The 27,316-nt window shown below is 43.9% G+C and overlaps 1 protein-coding gene across 1 annotated transcript in view; it reads right to left on the bottom strand.

The window, feature by feature from the left end:
• CHN1 (chimerin 1) overlaps nt 1-27,143 on the bottom strand; it is a 96,507-nt gene extending 69,364 nt beyond the window's left edge. The window contains exons 1-3 of the mRNA XM_040562021.1: nt 26,879-27,143; nt 7,249-7,287; nt 4,429-4,484 (exon numbers count right to left, since the gene is read on the bottom strand). Of these exons, the coding sequence (XP_040417955.1) occupies nt 4,429-4,484; nt 7,249-7,287; nt 26,879-26,897 (114 nt within the window). The 5' untranslated portion in view covers nt 26,898-27,143. The remainder of the gene's footprint in view (nt 1-4,428; nt 4,485-7,248; nt 7,288-26,878) is intronic.
• Nucleotides 27,144-27,316: the final 173 nt, after the last annotated feature.

Genomic DNA, 27,316 nt, shown 5'->3' with positions numbered 1-27,316 from the left:
TTAAGCCATCTCTGCAAAGACCTCTAACAACGATGTGCATTATATATGCCCAACCTCTGCTGTGCTTCTTGACCGCTCACAGAGGCCATTTTCACGAGGCTACGCAGAGATGCTGTTTAACAGCTTGTTAACTGCTTGCACTGGATCATGATGAAGCCTTGTTACAGGGCAAGAAAGGGCAGTGATTTTAATTGCCCCCATCATCTCACTGTTTGATATTTTTTTCTACACATAATTATTTAAAATTTATCACGGAATGCCTTCAGATGGCAGTCAAGGATACCCTCAATATGCCTGCGTGCACACACACACACACACGTGTGTAAATAAAAGATTATATGCACAACAGACAGAAATCCCAGGGAGGCAATACAAGATTAACTGGACAAATGACATCACAATATTGATCTAAGTCTCACACAGAAATCCAACGTTCTTCAAAGTTGATGATTCCATAACATTCTAAGTTTACAAATGAGCATTATGTAGTGTTAAAAGCTTTGGCTCTACTGCATGTTCACAATAAAAAATTCCCAGTGGATGCACTGTTCTTTCTAGCTCCACGTAACTCCATTGAACTGCGTGTTGCTCTGATACAAAACTGGTGTAGCAGAGCAGAAACTCAAATCCTGTATTTGAGAAGCATTTCATGTTAAGTAGGTCATTCTGTTGAATACAGTATCAGCACTTGTACACCACGTGCCTTTGCACCTAAAATAAACGACTGTGTGGTTTTTCTTTTTTGCTGTTATTTTTACATTGTAACTTCCAACTATTCTTTAACAAGTGCTTTTTCCTCTGATCATCACTCTCACTCTTGCTTATTTCAATAAGTGGAATACAATAATGCAAGGGGAGCAATTTAGGTGCTAATATCTTACCAAATTACATGTTGTTCCCTCCCACTGACCTCTTTGATGTTCTCTGGACCAAAATTCTCATCCTAATATTTATGAATTTGTTTATACAGCTGGATAATTCAACCACTTAGGAAAAGACTCTGCTCCCCACTGACTCATGCATGGCTGCTAATAGAAACCCAGCTGAGAAAGAGCAGATCACAAAGCTCAGCACTAGCAGGAGAGGCTGAGACCACAGAGAAAGGTTAAACATGTTACTGCTCACTGAATATATTTTCACATCAAATCTGAAGCAGCTGCATAAATTGTTCAATATTTATAATGAAAAACACTTATCTGCATTGTAATGTATTATTTCAATTTTACCTTTATTAGGTAAAAATAAGCTTCAAAGACTTTTTATATAAAAGGATACTTTAATGAGAAAATGTGTACTTAATATGTTCTGTTCTGCAGCAAAATGTTCTGCAGCTATCTGCAACTGACTGATTTTTTCCACGGATCTTTTACTTAGTCCAGTTCCTACCAATTTCTAAACCCTGTAAACCACCTCTATCATACCTAACAAATTTTATTTTTATAATTATCAGTATTAAAATTAAGATGAGAGAATTACAGTGACCAGTGTAACTTGTATTTGAAGCAGCTTTATACGGATGCTTTTGTATTTGCCTGACATGAATAGGTCTCTCCTCTTGTTTGATTCTATAAAGAGGACAACCTGGATCTGATGAATGGCTGAAGGATCTCCATCAGTCCAGAGGAAGGAAACATTTTCAATATGCAGATCCCATATATATACACATTTATACCTCTGCTTATTTGCCTGGATAGGCTAACAGTATCCTAAGAATACTATGACGGAGAACTCAGTATAAAATCTGCTTGTGATTTCATATCACCCAGGGCAAAAAGACCCCAGAACAACTCTCTGCAGTTAAACTAGTCTGGGATAAAATGGCAAGAGATCTTATTAGATATGCTGGACGCCTTTATGATTTTACAGTTTCTCCCTGAATGTCAGGGACATATGCATTGTGCTAGACAATAATTACAATCATGATGTTATCTGCTGTGAGATTTCCTTAGTACAAAAGTACTGATATTTTCCCACTCCTTACATTTCTTTTTATTATTTTTTTTTTCAAAGAAGCCAGGAAGTATATAGAAAAATGAAGGTTCTAATTCTGTAAGCATTAAAACCATCACACCTGCAGCTCTCAAAGCATCTAACTGAAGAAACTGAAGAATAGCTGCTGGGCAGAGGGCCCAGCAGAGGGCCCAGGCAACTTTATGAGCATACATTATGAGAAAGGCTGTTTGTTATGAGTAAATAACAGCAGAGCTTTGAGATAAGACTCAGCAAATAAAAGACTGCAGTGATTGCAAAGGCATAGTGTCAGCACCTCGCAAGGAACAGTGTCAGAAGACTATCAAAAATCCTTCACACATTTTAGAGCGTGCATATATACATACACATACACACATACTAGCACTTCTTCCACCAGTGAAATACTTTTGGACAGAGGAAAGAAAAAGCAGCTATTCAACCACACTTAACAACACTAAACACATAGGAGGCAGGGAGTTAAGAACTTCATCCTAGCCAGGTGAGCACAGGCACGATGGAGTACAAAGGTAGGTTGCCATCTGATCGAGCCACAACAGGCTGGCACAGCTCTCAGCACTCTACTTTCTGTCAGCGTTTTTGTAATAACTGTCCTCTGAAACATCCTTCTGCTTTCTCAAGAAAAAGTGCAAGAGGGAAAAGTGGGAGAAGAATGACAATATGGGCCATAACATAGAAAAAAAAAAAGAAGAGAGAAAACAGAAAATTATGCCCCCCTCAACAGTGTGCAAAGTTCCAGCTGGCATGGGGTCCACGTCCATTTTGCCCAGCAGTTGGCCTGGACACGATAAGATACAACAAAGCTTGCGAACAGATTGGCCATGAATAGTCCCACTGAAGTCAATGGGAAAATCTCCATTCGTGCCAAGTTATTACTCTTGAACTGGAAATAGTCCTGCTGCTAAAAGTGGACATTCAGCCTCCCTAGAATTACAAGCCCTTATTACAAGACTTCAAATATTTTGTATAGTAATGTAATGGAAAACCCTAACAGAAAGAACACACAAAATAGAAAATAACCTTCCTAATAACATTGCAATGTGAGTAAAAAACTTTTTTCACAGCTCAGAGCTTCTACAGATCTCTTCCTCAAATCTCCATACCACCTTATTTGATGTACAAAAGATATCTGCTCAACAACCTTAACAAGAGTCTCCCTGCTTGGACCCTCATTAGCAATGGAAACATTAGTTAAAGGGAAACTTTCTGCTACAACGCTTCTTGTAAAATTAATGTATTGTTCTTTCCTACAGCTATGTCTTGCTTAAGTGCAATCAGCTGTTATTACAACTTTTATAAAAATACAAATCCATCAAATTAACAGAAGACAAGAGTGCTTCCTCCAAATGAAAAATTTCATTTCTGTTAAATCTCTACCTCTTATCTTAAAAATTGACAGATTACTTTGTAGAATCACAATTGGGCATTTAAAAAGACGACAGCGAAACGCCTGTTTAATTGTGTATAGTAATCCTCTTTCTGATCTAAACTGTAAGCTATTAGTGTTCCCAACAGTGCTATGTCCCTCTATATTTAATACTACGTCAAAATGACTAACATATTTCAAGGATTAATTCCCTTTCTCTTGGCACATGATAAAAATGCTCAGGTTTTATTGCAGCGATGTAATAACTTCCAGTGGTTATGCAGTTGTGTTTCGTAATACTGTTTGACATGTTGAGCCTAACGCTTTGGCATTTTTGTAACTGAAATTAATGTTTCCCAGGTTCCTAACTGAAGCTGCATGAGAGATATAGTTCTAAACAGACACTTGCTGGCAGGGGTGTTCGGTACTGATGGCACCTGCTAGCATCACAGCCCCAAAGAGGTGTGGGTCTGCTGCAACAACGCGCAAGGCACCTGGCCATTCAGGGTCTGCCTCAGCACCTGGCCCCGTGAGCATCTATCTCGTTTTTACAAAACTCAGTGATTTGTATCACTGCATCTCAACAGGGTCCCATTGTTTCTGTGCGGGTCCTTAAAAGCTGTGGCTCGGCATAGCTTAGCTACTAGAATTAACGAGTTGTAAGTACTGAGACCCAAATAACAGAATGAGAAGAGGTTTCAGTCTTCTGCCTGCTGATTTATTGCAGGCATCTAGCAGCAATGTGTGTAACAACAGGTGCATGTTCCCCTGCTACAGCTCTGCTCTTGCTTCTGGGAATTTCTGTCCCCAAAAGGAGAGAAGAGGTATGTTTCCATTTATGTAGGAATAAGTGAAAAACCAGCAAATGATTCTCAGGTATATACAACAAACTCAAAATGTGTTTTAATTCTATTTTTAGATCAAGTGGCTTTCCAGGCACCACTGACCCCCAAGGCTACTTACTCTGATCACAGCACCATACCTCCCATGGAAGCACTGTTTGGGTTGCACAACATTGAGAAGAGACTTGGAATTACTGGACCCTATAAAACAAAATGTTTTATAATACCTACCTCGCAAGTGCAGGTAATTCTTCTAGGATGGGGAGCTTCCTGTTGCAACTGATACACTGAGAGAAGACAGAAGTTAAATTTTGATTAATACAGAATCACTACATCAATTAGGCATTTTAACATTAAATTTTTCTGTTTAAGAAAAAGATGACTTGCTGTGAGATTTAAATGCGAATGTACATATATCAAAAATTACTTACAAGATGCCAGAAAAGAGAATGTTCCTAGCCAAATCAGGATCACTGATTATTTTTACAATTAATTGCTCAAGTACTAGGGAGTCTCTGGCCAAGCTTCCATCAAGCAGATCGGAAAAGGAATTAGGATAAATGCAAATTAAAATTTATATGTCAAATCAGACAGCTAGCAGTTTTTTTTTTTCAGTAAGCAGACAGAGTCCCATCCTACTATGCTGGGCACACTTTTGGTGACCTGAAATATGAGAGCTTACAGGAGTCATTCAGAACTTTGCACAATCAAACCCTCTGCTTTTCTCACTACTCAGTGATGACCTTTCTGAACAACAACAACAACAAACAGACCTTTGCATTTACAGATCTAACAACATCAGGAGTCTAGTAGCAGTTAAGTTCCAAATTACGACCTAAACTTACGACTATCTTCCAACCTTTTTTTTTTTTTTTTTTTTAAATATATGCCTTATTAAACCACTATAATTCATAGGAGCTAGCTGTAAATTTAATGGTATTATTGTATGGACTTTCTTGTTTAGTAAGCAGATGGAGTGACTTCCAACTCCTAAAACAAAAAGAGTTTGGTTTGGCAAGTCACCTTTAAAACAAGGCTAACAACACCACCAAATTAGTAATTGAACAGTACTCTAGAACAAATAAAATGGACATTTGGAACTGTAATCTTTTAAAATTAAATTATCTTTCGAACATTAGTACTAACACCAAGGTCTAACAATGTGTGCTGTCACCTTCTTCAGGTAATAAAACCACACATTAACTTACTCAATAAGATCTGACTTCATTACACTTCTCATTTGATGATGAGTCTTCCCCACTGAGAAATACATTATTTATGTGCTAAATTACATGAGAATGGAAAAAATGGCAAAATGCCCAATGATATGGCAATCATAAGATCGACTGGAAAAATTTACTCCCTTTGTTCCAAATAAAAAAGCCAATGCTTTTTCCTGATGTTACTAAAATCAATCCTGACCATTCTCTATTGGTATTACAAAAATGATTTTTGCAAGTGATGAAAAACAGCATACACATATAAAATAGCAATCTTCATTTCAAGCATAGCATGACCATTTATTTGCCTAGCGCACAGATCCTTTAGCTTCCATTGTAAAAGCCCTATTTGATGGTGCTGGCCCTTGTCCATATCCAATTCTGAGAACTGTAGAGTCAAGTTCAAATGAAAAAAAATCACAAAGCGAAAATGGATCTCTCTGAGTTTCACAGAAGAGCACTGGAGAATCACAATCAGCATGTTCTGCAGAAATTGGCTAGAAGTTGAGAATTGTTTCCCACCTTACTTCAAGCAAGGTTGAAAAGATTTTCTGGAAGGAAATTCCTCTTCTCAGAAGACAGTACCTTTTGTCCTCTTCCAGTCAGAAGCACAGCAGGTAGAACAGTTAAGTGACAAAACAGGATGCCTATTCCTCCTCCTCTAATTGATGTGTGCACTTCAATTTGTTCAACACCAGTTCCTTTACTGCACTTATCACCAGGGAAGTCAAGCAAGCCATTCCTCTTGAGCAGTCAGGAGACAGAAATATAAGCAAACCCCATGACCGCACGCTTAATTCTGAACTAGAGGAAAGGCTCGCCGTGGTGAACCACGGTGGTGCAGGAGAGTGGGTGCACACACACTGCATGCACCCGAGCCTTCAGCTCCTGGCAAGCTACCAATGAAGTTCTGGTATTAACAAAGACTGGACGCCCCTATTCCTGATCATGGCATGGAATGAACTGCCCAAACAGGCAGCATTCCCTGAGTTCACACAAGGTACAGAACTGTGATTCATACCCAAAAGCAAAACACACAGAACTTTGGTAACAAGCACAAAAACGTATTGAAGTTGTGACTAATGACGTTTAATGCCCGGCAGCAAAGTGTCTCAATTTTATCTTTTAGCCATCCACTGCAAGAAAAAAGCTTGCTCAAGTCAAATTCTTTACTATTAAGCGGCTGACGTGGCATATGACAAGCTACTGGTGCTACACACGGTGATTCAAAAGGCACAAACAGGCTCTGCCACTAGATTCAGAGACTGAGGCCCCAGCCATCTCCATTATATGACAGTTGGTAGGAAACCAGGTCCTTCTCGTCAGGCCTTCAGAAAACATAATTTTGGTTTCATGGTCACTCTGGGCCACACAAATGCTCTCATTTTACTGCATCAGCAAGTTCTGAGGAAAAATTATTTCTTTTGAGTTTTCCTAACCAGTTCCAGTCTCAACTCTAGTGATGCAAGTTACTAACACAGAAGAGCCCTAAAAGTTTACCAGTGTAACCTTAAGGCAAGAACGGAGTTTGTGCAAGCCCCAGCCTAGGCAGCCCCACCAGTGCCAGCCAGCCCCACGCAGGAGCACCATCCCTTGTGTCAGTGAGGTGCAGGGAACCTGCCCCATCGAATAATCTGCATTTGTTAGCCTTGAGGATAAACAGCTGCATCTCTCTCTAATGGTAATGAACGCTTTCACTTCTGATGCTGGTAAAATCACAGTCTAGTGAAAAGAAATATGAGACTTTTTTTTTAAAGCACCCCACTGAAACTTTTTCAGCTCTGACTTAAAGAAGGAAAAAGAAAAAAAAAAAAAACCTTGAGATACTTACAGTAAGATTTCCAAACCGGTGGTCTGTATTCATCAGTATCTGAAAGAAAAAATGTCAATTTTCAGTGTTGTGTTAGAAATGTTTTAAGACAGAAACAACCCTCCAGAAGCCCCTGCAGATTTATTAAGATAAATACTGCACCTAAATTCTATAACCATTTTTAATAATGAAGTACAAAGCAACCTACTAAAAGTTCCCCCTCCTTACTTAAACAGAATACATGAAAATGTATTTTCTTAGAAAACCATTTGCAAAATGTGAAGCCAAATGATTGGAGGAGGCAAGTAATGCATGTTATTTTATTATGTACATATTTTCAGTTCCTTTTTAAGTTACACTAGAAAGATTTTTTAATCCCAATTTATACTCTAATAAATCAGTCTTCATCCAACTCACTCCTCCCGTTAGCTTTTTCCTATTCTGGATAGCAATTAACAACCCCTAAAAAAAAAACAAGCATGGAAATACTATGCAATGTTTTGCAAAAAAGGAGGGAGTTTTTCACGCTGAATACACACTCTGCTTGGAAGTGGTCAGTGGGTATTAAAAGTAACAGTATATTTCTAATCCATAATTTTAATACTCAAAAAATAAATAATAAAGAACCAACAGTGTTTTCTGTCTCCCTTATGAGTTGCTGACAAAATGATCTGACATATTTGCTCAGGGCTGTGTCACCAACTCCATCTCTGATCCACTATTTTACTTCGACCAGCTTCAGGTCTGATTCTGCAGGGCAGTGAGGCTTCCGGCAGGGTGCTGAGCTTTTCTGTTACCTGCCCTGAATTGAATGGAGTTACTCAGCTCTCGCTGTATGAAAAAGCCCAGAGCTGCAGCGGCTGGGCAGTCAGGCAGCCAGCCTGGCTGTAGGAAATCTCACCGAGGTCTTCAGTTCTGAGCTTTCTCTGCAACTATCTGCTGCCTCCAAACAACCCCGATTTGTACTTTTTGCTGTGAGGTTATATAAATATCCAGCAATCTGGGGACCTGTTCCTTAATTTCAGCCTGTGTGACATCTCCATTCCAGAGTCCCTAACGCCTCCAAAACCGAGCCTGAAGCTGGGAAAGGCTTTTGCTCTGCCACCCCTCAGGGTAAAGCAATCTGCCCTCCTCAAGTTCTTCTCTTAGCCCGTTTCTCCCACCTACAGTCATGTCCAAATCTCTCTAAACCAGAGCTCAGCGGAAGGAGATATTTTCCAGTTTAATTGGCGCAGACCCTCCCCAGGCCCACCCCAGCATGCTCGCTAACCTGTCTGAGCTAGCATTTTGCTTGACTTTTTACCCTATTATTTCAGTGGTGAATGGAGAAGGTGCAGTCCTTGTGGACTGTCTCGGCGTTAGCGGGGTTTATAAATACAATTCACTATTACTTTAGCATTAAGGAGGCACTCGGTCAAACTGCCACTGCCCAGAACATTATTTTTTGACCTTTGGAAGGCCCTGCAGATGTGCCACCGTGTCCTGGGGACCTGGCACACACACAGATCTTCAGCTGCCCACACTACGCTAGGTCAGTGGCAGAAAATCAGCAGCAACAGATGCAGCAGTGGTTACTCACTCCTACTTGCATATTTTTAATTAAAGCGCTGCAAGTAGATTCATTTCAGAAGCATTGCAATGTAATCCCTTGGCACTGTAGTGTCACAAGGAAAAATGGCAAAACTTGAAAGTAGAAGTAATGGGTTTAGTCCCAGAAGAGGATTCTTACCCCACCAGCTGAGCTGAATTCCCTTTTGCTATGGCTTATTTTTGGCAACGTAGGCACCAGTTGGATTTACAAATAAATAACTTAAGTGAAGGACAACATGCACCGTATTTGTAAAGTATGAGCTGACTGCTATGAAAATACAAATATCTTGGCAGTCTAACCCATATTTGCTTGCACTCAAGCCATATAATTGTTACGGCTAAAAGCAGCACGATTATAAAACTGAAAAACAACAATATTTGTGCCAAACAAAAACAAAAACCAAAAACCAAACCTTGTTAAAGTCAGACAAGAACAGCAGTAACTTTCATATAACTAACATGTAACATTCAGAAATTGGAAGGAATGATTTATGTTATGCAGCTGTGCACAAGTATTTTGTTAGAAAATCTGTCTGTAAGCTTTACTGCCTTACCAGTGTTAGAATACCCCCAGGCCATCCCACATGAGCTAATGAAAATACAAAAGGTCATTTCTATTGTGATTTAAAAAAAACGTTATCTGATACAAACACTGTAGCAGCAAGTACAGAGTGCAGCAACAACCGTGAAGGAAGGGTCTGCAGCGCTTTCTGAGCAAGAATGTTTCTAGTACCCGAATCACTCTGCTACACAACGATAAAATAAAATGAGTAGAGGCATTGGATTGGTCTGTTAACTACCTGTTTTTAAGTACTAATTGATATGGTCCCGTCTACCAAGTCATCGGCATTTGGAAATGCATTATTACGATTTTCAGACAGTACAGGCTTCTGTGTACAGCATCTCCAATGAGGTGTCCAAAGTACCCGAAAAGCACTTTAAGGCATGATTAAAAAACACAAAGATGCTGAACCCAAAATACATTTTCTCACTAACGCTGCACCACCTCCTAATTAACACAATAAACTCCACACTGACGCTTCTCAGATTTTTATACAGCTCCCATCAGCACGGTAGCTCAGCTCTGCTAAATGCTTCCATGATAAAATTGAATAATTTTCTTTCAGACGTGCATAGTGTTTTATCTTAACTGTGTTTTCTGCCTTAAGTGAGATGCATTTCAACTTAAAGCTGCTCTTCTCCCACAGTCTGAAGCACTGCGGAAGACATAAATGCATAAACCGATGCTACCAGCTCTGCCCAGATGTGATGCTACCAGCATCGGTGAGACTTCTGCCAGCACGAGGGCCACTCTCACCAGCGAGGACATTTTCAGATCAGGCACACTGGCTGTGTACAGAAATGGCAGTTTCAAACTTAAGCTGGCAGGTGCTGGAGCTGAACAGTCTTCCCAAGCTTTAAAAATGAAAATGTTTGATAATTTCCCACTATCCCAAGCAATGACAGCTCTTGAATTCTTCAGAACTTTGCTTTGATTTGAAGGGTGTAAGATTTTAGTTTTATATCATAGGACTTGTTCAAATTCTCTACCCTGAATCCATACTGATCTTTAATCATTTTCCAGCCTAGAATAGATCAGAAAAGAAACAGCTGCCTGCCCCAAACCTGTACTTTTAAGTTCATCAGAAGACCATCAGAGAATAAATATATAAGTATATGTAAAGAAAAGAGTAAGAATATGTTAAATTGATAAAGCACTTTAAATCCTAAAGCAAGAGGCAAGGTAAAAGGGTACAGGGAAATAATGCTGCAGGGTATGTGAAAATAAATGCACAGTCCTTTACCTTGTAGATTGATTTTTACTCTTGAGCCAACAGCAAAATCATACTACTCTGCAAAGCGAGCACCTCACCGCAGACCTGTAACAGCTGGTGAGTCCTGAGAGCTCACTGTGGTGCCTGGTTCAGGCAAGGACCTGCATCCCCTGTGCACCCTAGTGTCACGCTGTCTCCGCTTCTCAGTGCATGGGTTGCCGGCCCCCCACTCTCTCTCCAGTGGAGAAAGACAGCAGAGATCGCTGACTATTTCTGCTGCCCTGCTACGACTCACCTAGCCAGCCCGCTCTACCTGCTCAGCGACTCGTCTCCCCTCTACTCAAGGCTTTCCTGAAATTTGCCTGAACTCAGGCAGAGAGAAGAAAGGCAGAAGAAGCCAGAGCAGCCCAGGCAGCAGACCCTTCACAGGCAGAAATGTCTCGGTGGAACAGGAGTATTGCTGTCTGGGCCCGGCCTGCCATCCTTGAAGCACACTCACTAATGAAAGAAAAAGGAAACTACCCAAACTCGTGCATGAAACACCTGCAATTCAGAAGTGAAAAGCACAGGATGACTCTCAGAACCCCCTGCTTGCACCAGAAAAGTGCTTCTGCCAATAGAAAAACATGCAGCAACTTAGGAGAAGTTCATATACAGACACCAGTGCCATGAAAGCATCTCTGATTTTTCCATAAACATAGATTTGACTAATTGTGGCATTACAACGTAGCATTTCCCTTCATTATTTTCCTCTTTCTTACCCACTGCCATTTTATCCATTATATAAATCTGGACAACTTTAGTACTTTCCGAGTGCACGTTTTAACTGTAGAAATGAAAACTGTTACTATTGCCTCAAACTGTTTAGACTGCTTGTCTCTGTGTATTCCTTTTATAGAAAGAATAAAAGTGTTTACCTCTGCTTGAAATGGTTCTTGCTGTCTCCCCACTGCAGACCAGCCAGCTCTAGGGCAGAGCAGCAGCAGCGTAACCATGCATGGTAACCCCATAAAGCAGCTGAGGGCTTACTGTGAGGTTTGCTACAGGGAACTTGATTTTGTTCTTCTTTTACCGTATGTCATTCCCTGCAGCATGGTGATCTGTAACATCATGCTGGAAATTAGTTTAATGCTGTCTGGAAGGAAATAACCAGCTCTCTGCTGGCACAGCAGCTCTTGACCCAAACCTGGGCTGTATTCAGCAATATCCCTGTCAAACACTGGTGAGGCCTCCCTCAAAAACCTTGTGGAAGAGGCCAATCCTTAGCTATGGGGACCAAACCTCAGCACGATCAGGAGAAGTAAATCTAATTTCAAGTCTTCTGAACAGCTACAGGACCAAAGAATGGTGTAAGTCATAAACAGGAAAAGATGCAAGAAAGTATAAAACCTTCTTCTGTATGCTATGGCCTAGTAAGTATTAGCGTGTGTTTTTAGATGCTGTATCTTGCTTTATTTGGCAGCAGCATGCATCAAATTTGAAATCCCGGAGAGATGGATGACAAGCAGCCATGGCCATTTGCTGACCCATACAACAGACTCCTTCTTGTGCCCAAAAAACAACTTCTAGAAAATCCCTCCTCAGGCTCAAAATGTTGCTTATTAGCACCTTCTATATGCCCAAAGGGCTCACATAAGAGCACTTGACTTACAGAAACAAAGCTATAATTTATATTGCTGGTGAGATTCTCGAGCCACAAAAACATCGAAGTTGAACAGAAAATGTCATTTCATCTCTGTTTTCAGAGAGCAAGTGCCAACAGCATTTCAGAAACTAAACTCAAGCCATCGCGAAATGTTTCAAGCGGCAGCCAAATAGGCCCCAGCATTTAGGGCTTTTATGCGCTCCAACCAAAATACAACTCAAATAGCATCAAGGTAATTAAAGGATGAATGCAGCTACCGCCCGAGGCAGCAGTAGTAAAACAGATGGACTACAACACCACGGTTTCAGGGTAGATAGGAGACGCAGGTCTCTGGCTGCGCCAGCACCCGGCAGCACAGAGAGCATTTTGCACAAGTCCTCGCGTGCACACTGTGGTACGGAGGGAACACACCATGGGTCCTTCGTCACTGCCAGGTGAGACCTAGGGACCCGCAGCTTTTTCCCCAAGGACCCCATCCCTCCACTACCCCCCTGCTACCTGCAGCCAACTGGTGTAACCAAGGGCAGAGCTGTGGTGCGAGGAGCCAGCCGCAGCCAAAAGGCTTCGGGGGCAGTTGCTGCAGCCCGTGGTCAGGCCTCATGCCAAGTGTTCTCCTACGGACAGAGACTTCTTCAGCATGTGGCTCCTCATGTTTTTTAAGAGACCTCAAGTAACTTTTTGGTATGTTCCCTTTCTCTTCAAAACTACTATGTTATCATGTTACAAGAAATGCTCTCATTTTATTTGGGCCTTAAAAGTGACTCAATAAAAAAAAAAAGTTAATCTAAAAGAAATGCTGCTCTATTAGTTCCTAAAAGCAGACACAAGAACAAGGACCTTGGGGTACAGATGACCTGTACCCATCTGGCAAACACAATGGGTTTCATGACTACTGCAGCAGGGCATCACAGGATTTGCCAAGGGGACAGGAAGATCCCTGCAGGGCTGAGGCTATTCCTGGCATCTTCTCATCTCTCCAGAATATCCAATACACTGTTTGACTGACACTTCTAGACTGTTACTGAGTCTTTGAAGCTATTTTAATGTTATTCTTGACAAACTAATTCTTTTGAATTAAGAAAAAAAGAAAAGCTTAGAAAACTTGGAGACACCTCTTGCTCTTTCCCAGGCAAGGCACTGTGACATACTGAAAGGTGCTGCAGCGCAAAAGCTCCTACATAAACCACCATCGTTTTTCTCCCTTCCAACATGCCTAGGAGGCCAGGCAGCACAACACCCCATGGCGGGGAGGTGGGCTTCAGCCTGCATGCCCGGTCCGAGTAGGAGCTGCTCCTGTCTCACACAGCTCTCCTCCCGCGGGACGAAGGCCTGGGCAGCCGAGTTGGCCACAGCAAAGCGGTTCCAGGCCCCCGCTTGCCGGCACGCGCCCCAGGCCGCAGGGCAGCAAGCAGGGGCACCGGCAACAACTTGCCATCTGTAAAGCCTTTGCCTTGATCCCCAGCCCATCAAACCCCACACACGTGGGCAGGTCTGGACTGTTAAACTGTGCTTGAGTTACATAAGCAAGAAAACGGAAACAGCTGAATGCATTTTCTTCGTATTTCCCAAAGGCATTCCCGTCTGGGAGGAGCGTAACAGTACAAAACAATTTGAGGGAAAGTTACAAACAAGTGAAAACTGGAACTCAAAATAAAGCATCCCTTTGGCTGCAGCATGGCACCAAGTCACACAGGCTGTGCCCTGGTAATGTTTTAATGCAACAAAACATAGTTATTTTCCTCTGCCCTTTTGTCCTCACGTGTTTTTGCTCATACCACTCCAAACAAGTGTAAGTAGGTTTCTAATTTTTACTAGAGCAAAAATGATTATGACAAAGTGACTGTGAACAATACCCAAGGAAGCCACAAGGGCTACTTCCATTTCTCTAATGCGACCAAGTGATTGCTTTACTAATTAAGCACTCTCAACAAAAATAAAGGGGCTAAAAGAAGGCTATGCTCTGAAAATTGCATCAGCCTTGATGGTGGGTGGGTGGGGAATCACACTACCATCCTGGTGTCTTTTCTGAAGATGATAAATTCAGTGGAAATGCTTCTAATGGGGTTGAACGAGACATCCACTGAACACAGCTAGAGTTCAGTGCATTTTATTATCAGGTCTCCTATTACTGCCTCTTTATGAATAATGGGAAAACTTTAATGAGTAATATTTTGCCTATCATGGGCACTGCTGCTGTTAAATGAACTCATCTGCTGTGTGATTAGAACAGGCTGCAGCTGATCTGTTTCTAGATCTTCACTAAACTGAAGCAAGGGAAGCAAGTACTTGTTTTTCCTCCTTTTTGCCAGACAAACACAGTCACATCTGACTACAAGAATGACATACAACAACCAAAAAAAAAATAAAAATTACTTAGATGTTTTTAACAGCTGGAATTCTCATGTCTGCAATAACAAGCAAGGTATGCAGTTGCTGCTTTCCTTTTCTTGACTGCAGTTTAATGGGGGAAAAAATACACTTCCCATGAAAGCACGGTTAGTTGACTGTTTAAGAAAAGTTCCAAAATCTCTAAAATTATTTCTTAGCGTTGCTGTAAGCATAAAAAAATAGCCTTCAGAGAGGTAAAAAGATGCCAAGTGCCACCTTGTGGACATTTAACAAACACAGAATTTAATTTTGATTTCAGTTTACAGCAGTCTCTCTTCTGCCTTCAGACAACAGGCTACAGGGAATTTACAGCATTTCTGGAAACACCATCTTCTCTTCTCAATAATAGTAATCTTTTAAAAAAAGCCATACAATGGGAATGACTACCTAACATGGCTGTGGGTGCTGACAGGGGAGCCTGACCACCAGTTGTCCCTGACCCTCCGATCTGTATCACCAAAAGGTTGATGATAGCTCTACAGACACATAGGTATCCTGAAATGTCTGGCTTACATGGCAGACATCTCCTAATTGGTAATGCTATCAAAATCAAATTTGTCTCTTTAATTTCTCCATTTCAGAGAAAAAGCGCCTGTCGATTATTTATTTAACCCACCGAAGTAAAGCTGAATGCACTGTCTGCAGCCCCAAGGCACTGGAAAAATGAGTCGGGCAGTTCCCTGTAATTCCCTAGGGGTACGTGAAAGGTCTTCTGCAAACAAATTTTGCAAGTTCGAAATTGAAAGAAATAGCCTCTATTGGATGAATCACATCTTTTAGATTTGATAGATGCTTTGTTCAAATAACTTCTACATTAGGACAGTAGAGTCTCAGAGCAGTTTGGATTAATGCCTGGTAACACAAACTCAAACACTGTAGTCAAGCTTCCCTACTGTAAATCCAGGCTGGTTTTCATTATAGACACTGTTTTGATCACCGTCAGGTAAGTTTGCTTGGAAGTGAGCACCAATACCTGTCAAAGCTATCACTCTTACTCAGTTTTCATTCCTACCAGAGCGAGTCATAATGTAGGAGAAAATATTTGCCTTTCTACTTTTCCTTTCATATTCTTTGTTTCCACAAATCCTCCTTTGTCCCATTTTAAAAATGTTCCTGCACAGAGACCAAGCTCATTTCCCATCACTTGTTTTAGTTCTTCCAAACATTAATAGCACCAGCAATGGCACATCAGTTTTACCCTAACTTCCAGCCAGTGACAACTTCTATAATCACAGCCTAGAGGCATTCACAAAAATACCTTTTTTGACTCCATTTCTCTAACATATCCTCCAAGAGGGAACTTCGAGTGGAGCTCGATTACACAAATATCCTGACTGGTCACCCTAATAATGAAAAAGAACAATATGATATGTTATAAAAGTGTCTTCTAGCCGTAAATTAATCCCTTTCCCTGAATAAGAAAACTGTCCAGTCAAGGTTGAGCAGAGGAGACCCTAAATAAAGGAAGAGCTTTCAGGCACTTTTGAAATACAACCCCTCCATCCATTGCATAATGCCCTAATTTACTGAATGGGGAGGCATGTTTTATCACTTTTTGCTTGGATGCTTTGAATGTTTTTCACATCCAGCACTGAGATAATGAACATACATTCACTTTCCTGTTCTAAAAAGCATTTTTAAATACAGCGTTGTGGTTTTACTAAAAGCTGAACCACAACAAAAGAGCACAATGCTGACCCTGCCTCCCCATGCATTGGTAAAAATCTGCTGAGAACTTGTCCTCCCTTGCATTTCAGACCAAGATAGCTGCTGTGAATTCATTAGCCTCCTGTGGGAAAAAACAAACAAAACAAAACCACCCATTAGCAGCCCAGGCAAAACCAGAATCACCCCAGAGAAAATTAAGAGCAGATCTGATTTCTGACTGCCATTACAAGCAATCTCAAGACAGACTCAGTGCTCCAAAGCATCTCTCTCTCTCTCTTTGTCATGGTCTAATAGACGCCGTTGCCTCTCCTTTCCCAAACTTGACCCATTTACATTCTTAGACCATCAGATTTATAACAAACCAATTATGATTCTTATTACAAACAGATTTTTCATTTTCTAAAACAGTCGTCAATAACACAAGCCATTGCTTATGCAAAAATATGGCTTGCATTTACGTCCTTATTTCCAGAACAGATGCAATACATCAACACTCACGGCTGGAAGGAGGAGGACAGACTACCAAGTAAAGTACCCTTGCCTGGAACCAGCATTGTTTTATAGTATTATGAAGGAAACTCCTAAAACACATTATTGGCAGGGTCAGAGGAAGGGAAATGGACACAATGTGGTGGGATGCCTTGTCTTGAACTGGAATTAGGTTTTTACTCCAAATTTAATTCTCTGGTTGCTGCGAGCTATTCCCCAATCCCAAAGCTGGAGGTATCGTTCCTTACCTCTGTTCTCATATAAAAACTTCAAGAGGCCTCCAGTGACGCCAAATAGGATGTTCCGGGTAGAACAGATAAAAATCTCACATTCCTTTTGGGCAATTCCATGGCTTGCCAATGTAACTATAGTCAAAGAAATAAGGCAAAAAATATTTACCCATCAGCCTCTCCCTGTTTATAGCATTAAATACTTCTTTTCATAAATCTTTCCTTCCTCTGTAGATACACCTGCTGCTCTGCAAGCCTGCGAAGCACGAGCCCGCATGGACTCTGCATTTGTCCTTGGCTCCAGCTGCGCTCCCGAGGATGAAGGCTGAGCTCTGTGAGCAGGGAGCAGGCTGCGGGCAGAGGAGCTCGGCACAGAGCTCTGCCACTGCCTGGTGGGAACAGGAGAGCTGTCAGGAGAGCTCCGTATGATCAGTGCTCAAAGATGACCCTCAAGTCCTTTCCTGGGTAACTCCTTATTTTTTTTCCTCTCCACGTACTTAATTCCCATGGCTTTCTTACCTTTGTTTTGACCTTCTTTCTCCCTTTTTCCACTAACTACAAGAACAAGAAATTGGTCACCAAATAATGGGAGCTTGGGTTTATTACCTCTCACTTTACCCCAGCACCGTGTTAAGAAAGTCTTCAGCAATTATTAGATGCATTTCTGGGATATTGGCCCATCCTCAGTGGAGCTGAGAGCCCATGGCAACATCCACAAGCAAAAAGCAGACTGTGTCCTACAGAACATGATGTCTAAACCGAAAATACAAACAGCTGCTGGCAACAGCAGCAGAGGCCCGCATAGATGAAGTCACCCTGTAGATCAAAGATTGGTATCTCTGTTCCCCAGTCTTGCCAACCCAACAATCCCCTAGGCAGCACTGCCTCTCCGGGTAACAGCTCTTTGGGCGTATTTAGCTCTACTTTGACTTCATAAAGAAAGCTCTATCGTAGCCTGGGAAAACTCGAAAAACAGACACTTGGAAAGCCGTAGGATGTGACTGATCAAGACTCCAGTTTATAGTTTAAAAAATGGTTCTGGCCTACCTACGTGACTAGATGGGGACAGCTGCGAGGCAGAATGTTCGTGCAATTGTCAGAGATTGTGATCTACAGGATTTCCGTACAGAGACAAGGGCAGATGTAACACAGCTCTGAGACATGGCAAGTCCTGCCTGGATCTTCTATGCCTGCTTTTGCACAGCAGAAGGAAGAAACCTTCCAAAAAAAGCTTTTTTACATTTCAGAATGACAACTAATAGCAGGACTAACCCAGCAACAAAACCTTAAAAAAAAAAAAAAAAAAAAAAAAAAAAAAAAAAAAACAGAGAAAAGCCCTTCCTGCTCCTCATGGGCCTTTGCAGGAGGTGGAAGAGGTGCCACCAAGCTCAGCAGTTCCTCACACGTGGGCTCTCCATTCAAGCAGCCTGCAACCCGCCATCCCAAAGGCTGCTCTGGCAGATCCACCCGTGCCACGTCCCAGCATCGCCATGTCCCCTGTCCCTGTCCCAGCGCCTGCTGTGCTGCAGCGTGGCAGGGACACCCAAAACAATCCAGGGACACCCGAACAGGGACCCATGTCCGAACCTGCAGAGAAGCGCGTTAGGGCAAGGCGACCGTCCTGGGCTGATGCTGGGTCAGAGCAGGCCTGTGGCAGGGATGTCCTCTTGTACGGGGTAGTTTCAGCAAAAGCCAGGGGATAAGAGATGCTGCACTGAGTTATGGACGAACTTGCTGCTCTGCCACCAGGGAGGGAGGGGGCTGTGACCACAGCCAGCACCGACACCAACAGCAGTGGGCAGATAGGTGGTGCCGCCAGCACAGGATCTCACAACGGGAAAAGCCCTCATTAGTTCTCTCTCCTTCCTCTGTTTTTCAGGTCGGTAATTCTTCTTTATGTACTTGCAGCCATTCTTATGCTACAAATGTTATTTCTCAGATAACAAGTACCTGATGTAATTCCTCTACCATGTAGATTTTGGCATTGAAATAATATTTAGCACAGAATTTCCAAGTATTTTCTCAACAGAAAGAAAAATCTCTGCTTTATTTTGAAATACATCCCCGCTTCTGTTAAAACGCTGAAGGTTGTTTCAACACCTTCAAGTCACGTTTCGAAACATACTCTTTGGAAAACCTGAAAAGGAAATCGGTAAAATTAATTGCTGTGTCAAAATCATGCTTCCTTTACTGTGTGCGTGTTCAGTCCGTAAGGCAGAGGCAAGGAAGAGCTACATCCTGTTGTGTTTTTCTTCCCCCAGTGAAAAATGATCCAACATTGCACTGAAGTATTGTGTCCAGATTCATATGGAAGCCATAAAGTACAGATGAAAACGTATGGAAGATTGCCCCTACCAAATAATTATCAGCAACTTTTATAGTCTGCTCTGGACTGTATACTTACCAGGTACTAACTCACCATTGAGGAGACTGAGTTGGACCCTGCCAATTTGAGAGCCAGGAGCTGTCAGGTACTGTGCTAAAACTGGGTTTCCTTTTCAGACCTCTAACATTACTCCATTTTTCACAGTCCACCAACTGCTCTGCGCTCAGAATAATTTGGTAACTTTTTCCATGGCTGCAGCAGTTCTCTAAGACTTTGCTACGTGATGCCTTATTGCGTTTGCTATTCAACTTAGATTGCTGCAATTGCAGCTCTGCTGGCCACTGCAGCACACACCAAGCGGCGTGCAACAAACCACCTCCTGTATTTAGGAAGTAGTCTTTTACCTTTACTTTTGCAGCCAGCCCCAGCCACGCGATGCCTTGGGCAGAGCCCGCTCCTGCCACCTGCACCAAAGGTGACCGTGACCTCCCCACAGCGACGCCTGGGACCCCGACTGCGGCTGCCTGCTCGCCGTCAGCAGCGAGGTCTTGCCTGCAGCCCAGCCAGGGGGGCACGAGCAGAGGCTGCAGTTTTCCCTACGCATTCTCCCAGGGGACCGACACTTGGGCATGCAAAAAGCCAGACCACAGTACCACATCCTATCAGCATTAAACACAGTTGCAACCAAAAGCTCTCACCAGCCCTGCCTGTCACGGCAGCCTCAGATCTCCCCGCAGCGCTTATCACAGAACTGCTAGCCAAGACACAAAAATAGATTGGGGGACCAAGGTATCAAAACATATCGTGGAAAACAGACTCCCACAGGAATAAATAGGATTTTGTGAGCATGTTTTCCAGAAATTCTGCAATCACTTCAGAAATTCTGCTTTTTTTTTTTTTCATTCAGATATAGGATGGGCAAATATTCCGAGTGCTGGAAATGTCAAATGTCAATCAGCTCTTTCACATTCGCAGAGGCTGTCACACATCCAGTGAACACTGCAGGCTGTCCAGCTGGGTGTGCCCAGCCCATCCTCGCACTGGGACAGTGACCAGGGCTCCACCACCCATCTAAACCCTTGGGACCAGCACGGAGAACTACGGGAACTCCTCCCAGCACCTTCCTGCATCTGGCCAGAGGGGATGCTGCGGTCCCAGATGTCAGGCAACTACAAGGTCCTACTAGGATTGTTAAACGCTTTAGAAGACCAAATATTTCTGTGACTTTATATTATGCTTTTCTTAGTTTCAAGACAGAATTGAAAAGGCAAAAACTAGCGGGCTATTTTTCTGCCATCATTTACGAAGATGTGCAAGGCAGAATCTATCAGACTGAAATGACAGATGCTGAATATCTGCAAAATTCTCACACAGGGACCTTCGATTTTTCATGTGACATCAAGCTAGTTTATGATTATATTCGTTAAATAATTACAAAACAGCCCTTTGGCCAGCTCTTGGGTTTGCCTTGTTCTGCTTCATCTGCAAAGACGCTTCTGCAGAACTGCACGATCTGCCCACAAGGTGGAGCAGCTAAATAGCTCGACATGCACACGCTACGCCCCAAATTCACAAAAAGAAAAGAAAATCATCTGACAAGGAATGGCGCTTTTTTTTTTTAATTACCTGTGCCTGTACTCTGGAAGGATTCTGATTAACGCGCTTGTATTTTGCACAAATAATATGGTCTTCCAAAAGGTTTGTACTGCATTTATGCCTTGAGTTTACTGATTAATACAGTATTTAACTATGGTACTGCTATTATTATGTAAACACATTCATGACACTGAGACACGCTTTCTATCATATTGAAATCTTTTAATACATCTCAAAAAAAGCAGCTAAGAACTCTTGGAGAGAGGCAGTGAGAAAATAAAGTCCCCAAACCCAACAAGGCAGAAAGATCAGAGGAGTCCAAAACAAACCAGGAAAACCTATAGATACATCAGTCCTCAGCTGCGCTGGAGTCTGTGTCAGTGAGGCCTGGGAACTCCTCCTTAATCCTCTAATCCCAAGGACATTTTACTCTGACACCGCTTGGTGAGATCCCGTGCTACGCAGATGTCTCCAGGTCCAAGCAGGTCATCCAGCAGCAAGGAGGAAAGGGGTGCGTTTGTCCTGTGCTGTGCCTGAGCTGGCTGCATCGCGAGAGGGTTTCTACCAGATAAAAGGCTGGCTGCAGGCAATTGTTAGGAGGGGACAAATTCAGAGGGCTCGTGCTGATGCTGACAGGATTTTAAATCTTTCCATGTTCCATTTTAGTTACCCGTGTACATCCTCCTCTCTTCCTTATTTACTTCCCTTTAGTTAAGAGAAGGCAAATTGTTTATTACACACAATTCTTGACTTAATTCTAGCCTACGGTTCCTGGGCAGGTGTTTTGATACATTCCAGTAAGAACAGATATATTCCTGGAGAGCACAAGGCAAACCAATCACATCTTCTACTGGTTAGTAAAATTTCTCTCTCTTTGGAGAAAATTCCCAACCCCCCTATTAATTACACGTGCCCACAAGCCTTCCAGCTTCAGAAACAATCCCCACACCTCTGCTTTCTCAAGATTATTCTACAATATTCACAATTTATAGAAAATACAATTTTATACTAGCCATTGCCTCAAGCAATAAGCTGAGAAGCCATGACTGACGTTTTTCAACCTCATCTGTAAGTGTTAGTGTCACTTCTCTGATATTTTGATCAATTGATACCAATTTGCCAGTTAATAGATCCATCTTCTTTTCCTAGTTCCTAAGCAGGTTTCCCTTTCGATTTTTTCTTGAGACTGCATTGCCAGCAAAAGCTTTTCAAGGTTGCTCTCCTTATTTGCTTCATTAGGTTCTGTAAATTAGGTAAGGTTAGGACAGCAACTAGGAGAAAATAATCTTATGATTCTCAGCACTTGGCCACTTTCCATCCCAGATACATGAATGGGAGTTGGAAGATCAGGTTCACCTCTAACATGGTTTCCATCCGCGCTTAACAAATCACCTTCACTTTTAAATCTTGCTTAAAAAACAAAACAGAGAAAAAAGACAAGAAACATTGCCCTTCCCTATTGTTTTAATTAAAGTATTTCAAGTTCTCATCATGACTAGATGTTAACCTGCTTAAATCTCCCTTAAAATTAGTCTGTCTGCTATTCCTATAGCACACCACACTTATATTTCCTATAGTGCCAAAAGCCCTATCATAAATGCACCAATGCTGTAAAAAACTTACATCTCCTATTCCCATGAAGGAATAGGTTCAAAAAATATTCTTCTGGTACAAACTGTCCCTTTGGTTAAGTCGCTCTGTTGGTAAACTTTTACCATCACACCTAGCCACAAGTTTTAAGAGAAGTTCAGGGCTACATCTGAAAACAGAGAGGGGAACAACTTGAATTGCACGTGAACTGTTTACCTCCTGTTCTGTACAGACAGCAAGAAGTAAGCAGATCCACTTTTGTGTACTTCCTGCCTGCAGCGACTCCACATGTTGGATTACATGTTGGTGAGCTGCTTTTTAGAGGAACTTTGACTGGCCACGTTCCTTTGACTAAGCCAACCAAGCACAGTCAGATTTACAAGTCTTCCCCACGCAGGCAAAACAAGTGTTTAGAGAACAATGGCTGATTTCACTTCTATACGATACCTTTACTTCAAGGCTGTCCCATTAGGAAATATGCGCTTGTGGCAGCGTAAGCACAGCCAGCTTTTCGAAGCAGCAGTGAGACAGTCCTGTTTGGTGGAGAACAGTAACCACAAATGCACAGAGCTGAACACAGCCAGTTGTTAATTAGCATTTCAAGTATGGCAGAACCTATTTCAGAGGATTGCCTCACACCCATGGCAATAGATAGATTAATAGAAAATTACTTTTGTGCAGCAATACACCAGAGCTCATAGCTGTGCAAAAGAATTCTGTTAAGCGGGCAAATTAATACTTCGGTGCCTTTTCAACAACCTATGCACACCCGAAATGAAAGCATAATCAGCTGCATTGTCCCTACCCTTCCTGACTGCATTGCTTTTTTTCTTTTCTTCTAGTATTTTTCCTATAAACTTCTCTTTAAACTGTCCTTGTTCACCATCTCCTTAACTAACCGTACCTGTCATTCTGACTACAGCTCTGTCTCTAAACCCATTCATCTGCAGCCACTCATCGGAGAACAAGCACTTCGCATATTCAACGGGAATCATTTCACTTCTCATTTCTTCCCACCAGTATGCAGGAGGGAAGTTTTCAGCCACGGGTGTGCTCCGAGCAAGGAGGCAGTAGCATGAATAACTAATGATACGTATGGTCACGAAGAGCTCTCCTGGCCATTTTGAAATGTCTTCCTTTGTTCACGCAAGACAGCTGATGAGCAAACAAACAAACAGAAAGTGAACTGATAAGCACCGAAAGCACGACGAAAAAAACACTTTTCTTTCAAAGTACGATGTTGACTTGCTTTAAACACTTCTCAGGACACTCAGAAACAAAACCACTCTTAGCAAACAGCTGTAGCAATGGGATGACTTCCCCCTTTTTCCTCGACATTGTTATCTTTCCCGCACTTGAGTTATCCCAGTGGAATGACAGCAGGCTGGACACAAAGCCACTGACAGGGATGGACACAGCTTGAACTCCGCTCCAGCTGCTGCAGCAGGCAGGAAGAAATGGTTACAGAGAGAAAAGGGGCTACATGTTCAGTGACCACAACCTGAACATGTGGTGAACCTGCTGTAGGACGAAAAACAACACTACATTTGCACACCAACTCCAGTAGCTAAGCTGGCTGACACGTAGTAGCGGCATGTTCTCCGCCAGAAACTTCCGTGCCTTCCCCTCTCCGACTGCTTCCAGCAGGGGCTGCTCTTTCTCCTCTCCCTCATAAGGTGCTGAGGGCTGAAGCTGCTGTACCCCACACCAAGGGACTGCAGGTAGCCCCCCGCCGCCACCCACACAAGCAGCAGCGAGTGCAGGACACCCTGGAAGGTCACAACTGGGTGGACAGGACAGGATGAGGAGAACTTCAAAGTAACTAAGGCTGAGAAAGTGACGGGTCGTCATGTTTTCTTCCCATGTTGCATAATAATCTGGACAATTTGATGTAACTGCAAAGGCAGAAGTAGTCAGGACAAGGGAAACAGCCTCTTCCTGGGGAGGAAAAGCGCTGCTGATACACCAGGAGTTCCTCTCACCAACCAGCTTTCCGAGAGCCACAGGGTGCTGCCTTGAAGGTGCCAACCGCAGCCAGTAGCCCGGTGGCAAAGGGCGATCTCCTGCAGAAACAGACAGCTCTCAACCTCTGCCAAGGATAAAGGACGTGGCATGCCCGACCTCCCAGCTGCCTGATAACCAGGCGTCTGTCTTAATCTGGAGCCCTGACCATGTCACCCTGCTCTTGCCCTGTCCCCTCTCAGCACAGGCTTTTGACTATGCACTGAAACAGCCATAAAGCATCGGGAGCATGGAGAAAGCACGTTATGACATTTCCCGTCCTTCTCCTCTCCCTCTTGCTGTGCTCACACATTGAGAGGAACCCTGCAAGCTTGGCAGATTTTCCTCCCCAAGCTGACAAGGTAATTTATCTCAAGTTTTATATACTTTATAGCACATCCTATTACAAGCAGACGTAGAACGTCTGAAGTTTCAAATATACCATTATGGGTTAGAGGAAAAAAGGTGCTATATTGAGCCTAGAGTTTATGTGAATGCACAGAACCAAAGCGAACAGGTCCTGAGGGAGGTGTTTGCTCAGGACAGTTTTACTGGTATCAGAGTGGTGTGAACTTAAAAGAGTACAATTACAGCTGTTTAATCTCTCAAACAGATATATTCATTCAGGTACATTTTTTCCCCGCCTTTTCCCACATTTGCTGATGTTGCTTTGGAATAAAGAAGCTCACGTTGAAACTAAACAAAAATATTCTTTCATGGCTTACGTGTGCCATGAGTTACTACGGGTCAGCTGTGGCGTGGTAACTGGAAATGTGCCCACCCATAGCCAGCCAAAATTCAAGATAAAAGCTGAAGGCTGTTCTTTAAGTCTAAAGCAAACGTGTTTGGTCTGTCTTTGTTGTACACTAAGAGACAAAGTGTGGCAAGCTAAATCAGCTCAGTGGACACAGAGCAACACAGGAAGCCACGATAACTCAATGGTAAGTTAATCACAACTTCATCTGCAAATACACTGCGTGCTTTCTGCCTTCATGCAAATCCCACTCAGGCTCTTGCATTCATGGTTTAAGGTGTACTCCAAAGGTTTTACATTTATGAAGGGTTTCACATTAATTTATCAGCACAGGTTAGTCTTATTTGCTGCATCATTTTATTGTAACTTTTTTTTTTTTTAAAGGATGAAGTCCTGAGTCTTTTTTTTTTTTAACCTTGGCAAGACTTTATTCAAAAACCAGGCACAGCAGGGCACCCCACTCCATCTTCTGTTTGCTCATTAGCTTTTACATGCATCAATGTCATTTACTCTAACAGCAGATGTGATAGCACACAAGCATCTGATTCAATTTACTTTGTAATGCAAATTTATATTAATAGAAAAACGTCATTAAGTAGATAAAATGCACATGAATTAAAAGCTAATCAGGTAAGCTTAGAAAACAGGTGCCTGACTTATAAACGTCACGTTATTTAGACGCTGACGTTAAAATAGCCTCAGTTTTGCAGCCAAAGATCGCAGTGACACATTAGCTACGCACAACAGAAAAAGCGTGTATGTTCAACAGTCTAGCGTTTGGGTTTTTTGTTAGGAAGAACTACAACGCTTGCCCCGAGCGGCTGTGTAACAAGCTACGCTCTTCCTAACACGCTCGAGCCCCAGTGACACGACGCAACACGCACGGCAGGCTGTAGGATAACCAGCACCTGCGGTTTGAGTGCTCTCTCCATCCACTCGTGCTCCTCAGCCGCCGAGCGTGACCCCGCGCGGCACCCGGTGGCAGCAGCACCCCCGAGCCCGCCGCGGCTCCCCCAGAAGCACGCGGGTCACCGAGCCCGGGAGCAACACCGAGCCCGCAAGGACGGCGGTGCCCGGCCCCGCTGCCAGCCCCCGGTTATCGCCCCGGCATCCCGAAACCTCGCGCAGGAAACGCGCACGCAAGCAGCAGCGCCGCGGCTGAGCCCAGCAGCACGGCGACGCTACCTGCCGGGAGGGGACCGCTCCGCAGCACGTGCCGGGCTTGCTTGCTGGACGTGCACAAGCGGCATAACAGGTGGCAACTTCTAAGGGAAAAGAGATGAAGCTGCGCGAATTCTTCGAAGGAATTGCACCAGCCCAGGAACCCCGAGATGGGTGAAAGCCGGGCGGTTGCTTACGGAGGGGAGCCCCGCCGGCCGCGGGTCCCACGCAGCCAGCACACGGCCAGCCCCCACGAGTCGCTCCCGGTGCCCGGCCGGGACCTGCTGCCGGCGGGGACCGCCCCGAGCCCTCCGCCGCTGCCCGGCCGCTCCGGGGCAGCTCCCGCCGGCCTCCGCCCGGCCGCTGCCCGCGCCCGCAGCCGCCCGGCCCGCGGACCCCGCCCCGCGGCAGACAATGGGCGCCGCGGCCGCTACTCACCGAACAAGGTCAGAGCCATGGCACCGGCGAGGGCTGGCCGGGCGGCGCGGGGCTGGCATTGGCGCGGCGGCGCTCACGGCACGGCGGCGGGACGCGCCCGCGGGGCGAGGCGAGGCGAGGCCGCGGGGCTGACGCCGCTGGGGCCGCCCCGGGGGGGGACGCGCGGAGCCGAGGGGGCCGCGGCGGGGCCGGGCGCGGCCCCGCTGCCGCTGCTCGCTGCCTGCCCGCGCTCTCAGTGCGGCCCGCCGCCTCGGGGAGCCATCTTGCGCCGCCACTCGGCCCGCCTCCTGCCGCCCGCCCGGCCTGCGCCGCCGCCGCCGCCCGCGGGACGGTTGCCGTGGCAACGCGGCCGCCGCCGGGGCACAAAGGGAAGGAGCCGGGAGCGGAGCCCTCGGGCCCCCCCGGGCGGTCGCGGGGCGGGGGAGCGGCCCCCGTGCC

The sequence above is a fragment of the Cygnus olor genome, chromosome 6 (assembly GCF_009769625.2).
Source record: "Cygnus olor isolate bCygOlo1 chromosome 6, bCygOlo1.pri.v2, whole genome shotgun sequence".
NCBI classification, from domain to species: domain Eukaryota; kingdom Metazoa; phylum Chordata; class Aves; order Anseriformes; family Anatidae; genus Cygnus; species Cygnus olor.
This window is presented reverse-complemented; position numbering and strand designations above follow the sequence as displayed.